Genomic DNA, 9320 nt, shown 5'->3' with positions numbered 1-9320 from the left:
GGCTCTAAAGCAGTAAAGTAGTGATACCTGTAAGGGTGAAGTCTTTGGACAGAAACTTGGGACACAGTATGCCTAACTTACTGCCCTGGAGAAACGTGATGCCAGGACCCAGGAGGGACTGTCCAGGTACTAAGTTTCCCAGTGGACAGAGGAGGCCACAGGTTAACTGCTTGTCACCAATCTCTCTTTGGTTTCAGCTAGTGACGTCTGAGCTGCTCAAGGCAGAAAGGACTCAGAGGTGAGCAGTGGAGGCTCTCCTGGGTCTGAAGCAGAGAGACGATCCTGGGAACCCATGATGAGCCATCCTGACTACAAGCTGAACCCGCAGTCCCTGGGGACGCCCAGAGGTAGCGAAAGGAAAATGGGGTCTGCTCCTGTGGAAACACCAGGAGACCCCAAAACCCAAGAGGAGTGGGTGGGGAGGTGGAGGGGTGCAGGGACTGAGGGCAGTTATAACTCTTCTGGTGATCTGTTAACTATTCTCCAGTGTTATTTATTCTAGAATTAGGTGTGGTTTCTAGTTGTTTTAGTTTTTTGTTGTATTGAGTACAGCTGTTTAATTTCCTGCAGAGAAGTGACAGTCTTTCAGTAATTCCTGTATTTAAGAAGTTTGTGTCTATAAACAGCACAGCATACTGAACCCATGATTCAGATTATGTTCCATGCAGATTGCGGTGCTGGTTCAAAACTCAGCTCACATCTGTGTCCATTTTATTCGTGTTTCCTTATCCATCCATTCCCCCGACCCCCACCCATTCCTTCTTGTGACTGAAATCATTGGGGAGTTTCAGTCTCTTGTTGGTTTTTTTAAATTAAAAGAAAAGAAAGGAAAAAAAAAAAAACAACCCCAAAACGGATATGGTATCTTCAGTTTTTTTTTTAAAAAAATGTTGAGATGTTTAACAGGAGAGAGTTGATTGCTGCCTCATGTTTCCAGGTGTGTCCTCTGTGTCTGGCCCACATGGTGTTGGTGCTTCTCCAGGTGACAGAAAGTCAAAGAACAAGGCCAAGCGAGGGAAGAAAAGGAGCATATTTGAAACCTACATGTCCAAGGAGGATGTCTCAGAAGGCCTGAAGAGAGGGACACTTATCCAGGTGCATATACCATACCAGAAGGCTGTCTTTGACTGTGTGCAATAAGTAATCATTCATTCAAGTCATGCTTAACGTTCTGTGCTGTGTGCTCTGAGAATGCTGATGACGTGATGGGCATAGGGCTGGCAGCCTCTTACACGTACTGTGCATGTAGAGGTGATAAGTGCCCCAGGACAGGTACAGGCAAAGTACTCTGAGATCTGGGAGAAGAGCACCATTGCTTCCATTGAGGCCTATCTAGGTGTGCGCTGCTGGGAGGGATCTATATGAGCCAGGCCATGGATTGGTGCAGTTTGAATAAGTGACAGTAAGAGCGAGAGCTTTACAAACAGAGGGACCAATGTGAGCTTCAAGACAGGAATGGAAAAGAGGGTTTGGCTGGATGAAACATGGACTAGTTCGGTTTGCTTGGAGTGCATGAATGCTGAATGGTGGGGAGTAAAGGGTAAGGTTGAAAAGGGAACCGTGTAGACAACAGCCCCCATTATAGATTGAATGCTTTATAGTTTACAAGATGTGTTCAGACGCTGGTTCAGGAGTTTGGTTCACCACATGTTGATTGTGCGTCCACTGAGAGCCAGGAACAGTCATGGCTCTGAGCATGTCACACAGGGCACTTTTTTTTTTTTCTTTCCAATTTTTATTGTGATTTGGGTGAAAGTTTACAGAGCAAATTTGTTTTCCACACAGCAGTTCATACACATTTTGTTTCGTGACATTGACTGCAGTCCCCCACAGTGTAACAGCTGTCTTCCCACTTCCTCCCCTGACATAGGGCTCTTGTGATGCAGGTGGACAAGACACTTTTTTGCACTTCAGAACTCATAGTCCAGTGCGGGGAGGGGGCAGTCACATGAACAGGAGATTTGGGCATCAAATGTTACGTTATCGGTTAAAAGTATGACCCGGGTGTGTGGGAGTATATCAGGGTTGGAAAGCTGTGTAGCCCGAGGTTCTGGAAGGGGCCTCTGTAGATGAGGACAATGTGGCAGATCTTGAAGGATGACTGACCAACATGAGTGGTATGTGTGTGGGAAGGAGGTTTGGGGAGGTGATGGCACTGATGAGAACGTGAACTTGAGGATCAGTATGGAGCAAGGCAGCTTCGATATCCTTGGGAATGAAACACAAGCCAGGTAGAAATAGTAGTAATGAGGCTGAAGAGGGAGGTAGGGCTGTTTATTCTTTGAATTAAGTCTGTTTTCTAATTCTTAGGTTAATACAGAAATATTGCCATGTGCAACCTGGCTCACTTGAAAAAAATTGATTGTTTTCCTACATAGCCTCTACCTTTGGGTTTTTGGCTGAAGATGCAGCCAGTGAACAGATCTTATCATCTTCTATTCCTTCTCACCACTTTGTTCATCTGTGGTCAAGTGCAAGTATGATTGAGGAAGACTCTTTACGGAAAAATCGTTACAGAATTGCTCTTGCTGGTTCTGGGAGTAGTATTGGTTTCTTTGTTTTCAGTTTCTCCTGGGTTTCTTTGATGAGACCTCCTAGGAGAGTTGGAAGCTGTATTTGTGCATTCAGCAGTCCATCCATTTGCTGTACGTCCTTCTGCCTACAAGGCCGAGCTCCATTTTGTCCACAAGTCTGTCTCGCTTATACTGTCCCCTGTCTGCTTTATTCCTGTCATTTTGATTCATAGGCGAGGACCCGTGGTACCCTTCCCATTCTCATCTCCTGCCACTCTCCTCCAGGAACTCTCCACCATCCACCCTGAACTTCAAGCCTTTTTTTAAGCACTGTGCTCTCTGATGTGTCTGTGACTTTGTACGTGCTGTTCCTGGTGGTTAGAGTGTGTTCTCCCACCAGCTCGATGGAGTCATGCATGCCCTTTATGGCCCTGCCACAAGGTGACCTCCTTTGAGAAACCTCCCCTTCCTTCTCCAAACACAGCTGGTTGTCACTTCTTTTCTGATACCAACTCCTTTCTTTACATTTTACTTTAAATCTGTTACTACTTCTTGCCTTTCCATCTCTGGGAATAGACTGTTCACTCCCCTGAGGACAGAGTCATGTCTTATTCCCATAGGTTATCACAGTGCCTGGCATTTGCTTGATGCTTGGTGTATTTATACTGAATGAATATTTATTTACTGATTGAATAGGATCAAGATTGATAGTCTTTTGCTGAAGAGTGAGTGGAGAGAAACCTCAGTTATAACTTGAAAGAAAAATAGCTTAGGATTTGGGCCCTAGAATTTGTAGCATTAGGGTGACAGAAATATTCTGCAGTTGTATTAACTCCACCCTCCTCCTCCTTTTAATTTGTACTTTTGAAGCAGCTCTTTGCTGACATTAAAACAAAACAAAACAAAATCTGATCAGTCTGATGTTCCCAGGAGTTTGTAAGTGATTCCTCCTGGCCTGTGACATCAGGACACTGTGCAGCCAGAGCCGGCCTTCTCCCACAGTTGACAACAGTTGTTCCTTGCAGATGGGGCAGGGAATGGGTTCCAGATATGAGGTCACCGTGAGAAATACACAACTCTGTAAATAAGATTTTCATAGGCAGAGAAACAGAGCCCATCTGCTTGCTGATAGCAAACTCTGTGTGCAGAACCTTGCTGGGCAAGGTGAACAGCTAGACAAGAAAAGAGATTTTAATGCTGTTGGGGGAAGTGAAATTTACTCGCATATTTGTAAGAATTTGTTAACTTTTGTATTGAAACTTAAAGATATTGTGGCTTCCTCTTTCCTCCCCCATCCAGGGATGAGAGATATTATAGAGACTTTTTTTTTTTTTTTTTTAATATAGGAGTAGAATAATACTTTTATTTTGTTTTCAATACCTTGACTAATAATTTACCATTGCATTGTCTTCTGTGGAGAGGAAGAGTCCCTAGTGACCAAAGTTTGAAAATGACCAGTAATAACACACAATTAAATACATATTGTTAAAAACTTTTTCTTGTGCACAGCTATTCACACCAGAGAACATATGTCATTTCTCTGTCTACAGGTACAAAACTGAGAGACTGTTAAGGAAATATTGGGAGAGATGAGGTATGGGAATGACATATCTAGAAGGCGCTCAGGTTTTGGCTGGTGACCGAGGATGACTTGGGTGTAAGGTGCTAGAAGATGCTAGAAGTATGGACTTAAGGAACACAGACAGTGTTGAAGGTGATTCAGGTGGCCTGAGGCATGGTGTCACAGTTCTCTCTGGAACAGAAGATTAGCGTGAAGTTGTTTTTGGACCTCTAAAGAAATCCTAGTCTAGGAAGATGGGCAGGATGGGCTAGTCTTCCGGACCTTCACCACACGTTAAGAGTGAAATCAGCTGGAGAACGTTTGAGTGTGAATTAAAGATGAGAACAGTAGATGGGACATTACTAGGGGACCCCCTAGTCGTTTAGAAGGAATACTGATATTCATAACAGTGATGGGAGAACCTCCTCTCTGCCAACATTAATTAACTAGCTCAACAACTGTTTCTTGATTTCTTACTGAGTGCCAGGCCCTATATCAGAAAGCAAGATGAGCAGTTCACTGGGAGAGTTAGGCAAAAAAACAAAACAACAACAACAACAACAACAACAACAACAAAACAGCTAAAGAAAGACAAAATAAACGGCGGCTCGTGATCAGTTCTGACAGGGAACTGAAACCAAGGAGGGAGAATAGAGAAGCCACTTGACATGGGATGGTGGTTAGGGACAGTCCCTATGAGAGGATCCAACTTCAGATTTGAGGGATGAGAACGAGTCAGACATTTGCAGGATGAGGACAAGACTGTTACAGGCAGAAAGATCAGCTAGTGGGAGAGCAGCAGACAGAAAAAGACCAGGTGTTTTTGAGGAATAAGCAAGCAGCCTGTGGAAACAGAGTAAGCACAGGGAGTGAGGATACGCAAGTAAGTCAGAGTGAGGGAGCAGTCAAACCATGCAGGTCTGTGGGCCATGCTGAAGAGTTGGATTTTATTCGTAGAATAGTCACTGATGGGTTATAAGCAGGAAAGAGACACGGTCTGCGTTAAGCTTCAATCTAACCAATAACAACAGTAACAACAACCGTCTTTCTGGCTGTGTTCTGGTTCCCTAGTGCTGCTCTGACAAGAAATATACCACAAATGGGATGGCTTAACAAACAGGAGTTTATTCTTACAATTTGGAGGCTTTAAGTCCAAGTTCAAAGTGCCAAGCTCTAGGGACTGGGAGAAAGCCCCTCAATCTTGGGGTCCAGCTCTGCCTTCTGCTCCTGGCCCACTGAAACTAGAGGCGTTTCTTCACTCAGACAGCTGCTGAGGCTGAGAAGCCCTAAGGTTGACAAGTAAAAAGATACAGTCCCAATGTTACCAAACCACATGGCAGGCCATTAACTTAAGTCCATTGTAAGTCCCAAGGTCAGCAGAGCATAGCAGGCTGCTGAACAACGACCTGGCTACATGCAGGGTCCAAGCGTGCCATAGGCTAGAGACCATTCCCAAGGCTTCTCCTTAAATGCAGGAAGCAGACCACATGGCAAAGGCAGCTACTCAGCTGCTTGTGGTAGATCCTACCATGGAGTTGATTGCGTCTCATCATGGGGAATAACTACCACCAGCTCCCCAGCCACTCAATCAGGCCCAGCCAAGTTGACACACAAACATAACCACCACCGGCTGTGAGATGAATAATCTAGAGTGGAAGCTGGGAGACCATGTAGGAGGCTGTTGAAGTAAACAAGGAGAGAAAATGTGGAGACGTGAACAAGGGAAGTGGCAGAGAAGATAGAAGAAGATGGGTTTGGAGCTTGAACTGGGTTAAATGCGGAGATAAGGCAAAGGGAAGATTCAAGGTGACTCGTAAGGTTTTGAGTTGAGCAACTGGATGGATGGTGTTGCCATTCACCAGGATACAGGAAGATTGAAGGTCGGGATTGATACAATTTATGTATGTGTGTATGTAGATAATCGAGTTTCATTTTGGACGTACAAGTGGAGATGTTGTTGTTGTTTGCCGTCGAGTTGGCCCTGACTCATAGTGATTCCTCCTTGGGTTTCCGAGGCAGTATCACTACGGAAGTAGGATTGCCCAACCTTCCTTCCGAGGAGTGGCTGGTGGGTTTGAACTGCCAGCCTTCTGGTTAGCAGTCAAGTGCCTTAGGCACTGTGCTACCAGAGCTCCCACAAATGGAGATAGAGTTGAGTAAATTCAGTTGTGGGAGTGGACCCAGCAACCAAGAGAGGGGAAGACTGAAGGAGTGATGCGTGAGGCGGAAGAGAGGGGACTTGAGGCGGACGCAGAAGGATCTGGGTTTGTTCGGAATAAGAATTCTTCTTTCAGTGAGATGGGAGTGATGGCAGAGAAGATGAGGATTGGGTTAGATTGGCTGGCAGATTTGGGAATGGGAAAATGAAGAGACTCTGTTCTGATGCCCTCTGTTTTCTCAGGAAGTGCGAGGGCAGGATTATCAGCTCAGCGTGAGGCTCAGGGGTGAGAGTGTGGGAAGTTTGCAGAGGGCAGAGTGTGAAATCATTCTCCTGGGGAGTGAGAAGGCAGGCTTTCCAGGAATGTGTGGTAGGATGTGGGCAGTGCTGAGCACCCGTTTGAAGATGTGGTCATGACTCGAAGTCCGTAGTGCAAACACCAGCCACTGAAAGGGCGAGGGAAGTGGCACAAGTGAGTGTGGAGGCCTGGTGGCCACTGTGGCAGAGAGGCAGCCCACAGAGGTTATAAACATGGGCTCTGGAGCCAGACTGCCTGGGCTGAGTGTGCCATGACACTGGGCAATTGACTTAGCTTCTCAGTAGCTCACTTTCCTCCTGTATAGAAAGAGGATAAGGCTTATCTCAGGGGCTTGTTTCGAGGTTAAATCAGCTAATGGACATGATGCTTCTAAAACAGCATGGCATATGGTGTATCTACTGAAATGTTACTTTGCTGTTGCATCTATTATAACTCATGATTACTGCCCCGTGGAGGCAGGTGTCCATAGTTAATAGAGTTTAGGATTTTTCAAGAAAATCTGGAAAAACTTATTTCTTATGTGTGAAATTCCTTAATTTTAAGCATGCTCAAAAATTCTGTAAGCCAATTAAAACATATGTGTGATTTCTAAGTGAGACTAATTAGCCCAATTTTGTGGTATTTCTTACAGTAACGTTCAGCTCCTTTGGTTTAGGCAGGGAGGAGGCAGGTCACCTGAGAGTGGGGTTTGGCTGGTGGAGAATAAGAGGAAGGGTGGGCCCACAGTTTAGGCTTTGCAAAGGCAGGATATAATGATCAACCATGGCAGTTACGTGGCCAAGGAAGGAAGTAACCCTATATAGTAGGACGATGATGAATAGCAAGAAGGTGGGCAGGTCAGTTGGTCGGAGGTCTTAGTAAGGTGGAGTTGTTGTTGAAGGCTTTCTACCCTCAGTGAGCTGGAAGGGGGGAGGGGTACAAGATTGTGTCCAGAAAGGGTGACACTTGGTTTCTGTTTTTAGAGGTAGCACAGTTGCTGATGACAAAATACAGGCTGTGAATGTGGGAGACAGTGGCTGAGGTTGCTGGAGGCAAAGGTGGCAGGATGCCAGTTACCTGGGTCACCCACATGGGTGTAGAAGTCCCAAAGTGTTTACAGGAGTCGAGGCAGAGAGGAAGAGAGTGAACTACAAGTCAAAACATGAGTGAATTAGGAATGAAAACAACAAGGAGCCGTGGGATGTGATAGACGTAATGACATGAGCTTCAAAGGAGCTGCCTTTTGGGAAGAGGACGGGGGACAAAAAAATATATTTTCGGGTGCCTGGCCATCGCTACTGACTGCTCTGACTGTGGTCATAACGGAGCATCCTGGACAGAGCGGGAGATAAATGTAGAACAAAAAATCAAATCCTCAAAAATATCAGACTTACTGGTCTGACAGAGACTAGAGGAACCCCTGAGACTCTGGTCCTAAGATACCTTCTGACCTGGAACTGCAGCCATTCCTGGAGACCACCTTTCAGCCAAACAGTAGGCTCATGAAATAAACAAACAGTGCCACCCTATAGGAATGTGTTCTTACAACAGTCAGTTCCATGAGGTCAAAAAGACAACACTGGCTGGAAAGCAAAGATGAGAAGGCAGGAAGGGGTAGGAAAATCGGAGGAAAGGAAACGGGGAGCCCAGGGTGGAAATGAGGAGAGTGCTGGCACGTTGTGATGAGTGCAGCCAATGTCATGGAACACTGTAAGACAAACTATCCAATGGGAAACGAGTTTGCTCTGTAAACTTTAACATAAAGCGCAAGTAAATGAAAAAAAAAAAAAGATCTGATAGCGTTAGGGAGCAGGGTCTTAGAAAGCTGTTTGCTTCAAAGTCGAATGAGGTTGTTTTTTTAAGAATGTTGAGAAGGGTTTTGGTTAATGACATAGCAAGACAGATTTAGAGAGCTAAGAATAGGTACAGAAGGGATCCTTAAACTAGATTATAAAGGTAAACCTAAAGCAAAAATGAGTTTCTGTTTGCAAGAATAAGTAAAATTAAAAAATTCATTTCTTAAGAGGAATTCTTTTGTTTTTTTAAATTTTTATTGTGATTTGGGTGAAAGTTTACAGAGAAAATTCACTTTCCATACAGCAGCTCACATACACTTTGTCTCAAGACATTGACTGCAGTTTCCCACAAAGCAGTAGCTCTTCTCCCACTTCCTCCCTATAGTTACCTCTTCCCTGTGTCCTTCCCTCTCACCTACTCCTTTCCCCTGAGCTGTCCACCTGTGCATACACAACCCTTCTATTCTCCCATGATTGCTCTCTCCAGGGAGTGTATGTACTTGATACAAATGTTCAGCTCATATCCCTGTCTTTTATTTGTCTGGAAGCCACAGGAGTGGGTTCAGTTCCAGACCTGAAGGGCAGCTAGGGGCCATAGTCTCAGGGGTTCCATCAGGCTCCATCAGACCAGCAAATCTGGTCTTTTTTAAAAAATGATTTGAGTTTTGTTCCACATTGTTCTCCCACTCTATCTAGGATCTCCTACAGAGATCCCCCTCGAGTGATTGACAGTGGTAGCCGGGGACCATCTAGTTCTTCTGGTCTCATAGTCATATAGGCTGAGAATCACATGGTCTACCAGTTGCTTGGACTAATTGTTTCCATGTATCTTTGGTTTTCTTCATTCTTCTTTGCTCTGGATGAGGAGAGACCCATCATTGCATCTAGATGGCTGTGCCACAGTGGGATGTGGAACAATGTTTTGTATAGTGTGTTATACCAGTTGAACTTGATGTCCTGTGACTATGATCCTGAGCCCACAGGTCCAACTACT

The 9320-nt window shown here is 45.0% G+C and overlaps 1 protein-coding gene across 1 annotated transcript in view; it reads left to right on the top strand.

The window, feature by feature from the left end:
- The first annotated feature begins 295 nt into the window (after window positions 1-295).
- Window positions 296-9320, top strand: part of DIS3L2 (DIS3 like 3'-5' exoribonuclease 2) — a 418510-nt gene continuing 409485 nt past the window's right edge. The window contains exons 1-2 of the mRNA XM_007943808.1: window positions 296-347; window positions 938-1095. Coding sequence (XP_007941999.1) covers window positions 296-347; window positions 938-1095 — 210 coding nt within the window. The remainder of the gene's footprint in view (window positions 348-937; window positions 1096-9320) is intronic.

This window comes from Orycteropus afer, unplaced genomic scaffold (genome assembly GCF_000298275.1).
Source record: "Orycteropus afer afer isolate SDZICR_OR568_19922 unplaced genomic scaffold, OryAfe1.0 scaffold00006, whole genome shotgun sequence".
Taxonomy (NCBI): domain Eukaryota; kingdom Metazoa; phylum Chordata; class Mammalia; order Tubulidentata; family Orycteropodidae; genus Orycteropus; species Orycteropus afer.
This window is presented reverse-complemented; position numbering and strand designations above follow the sequence as displayed.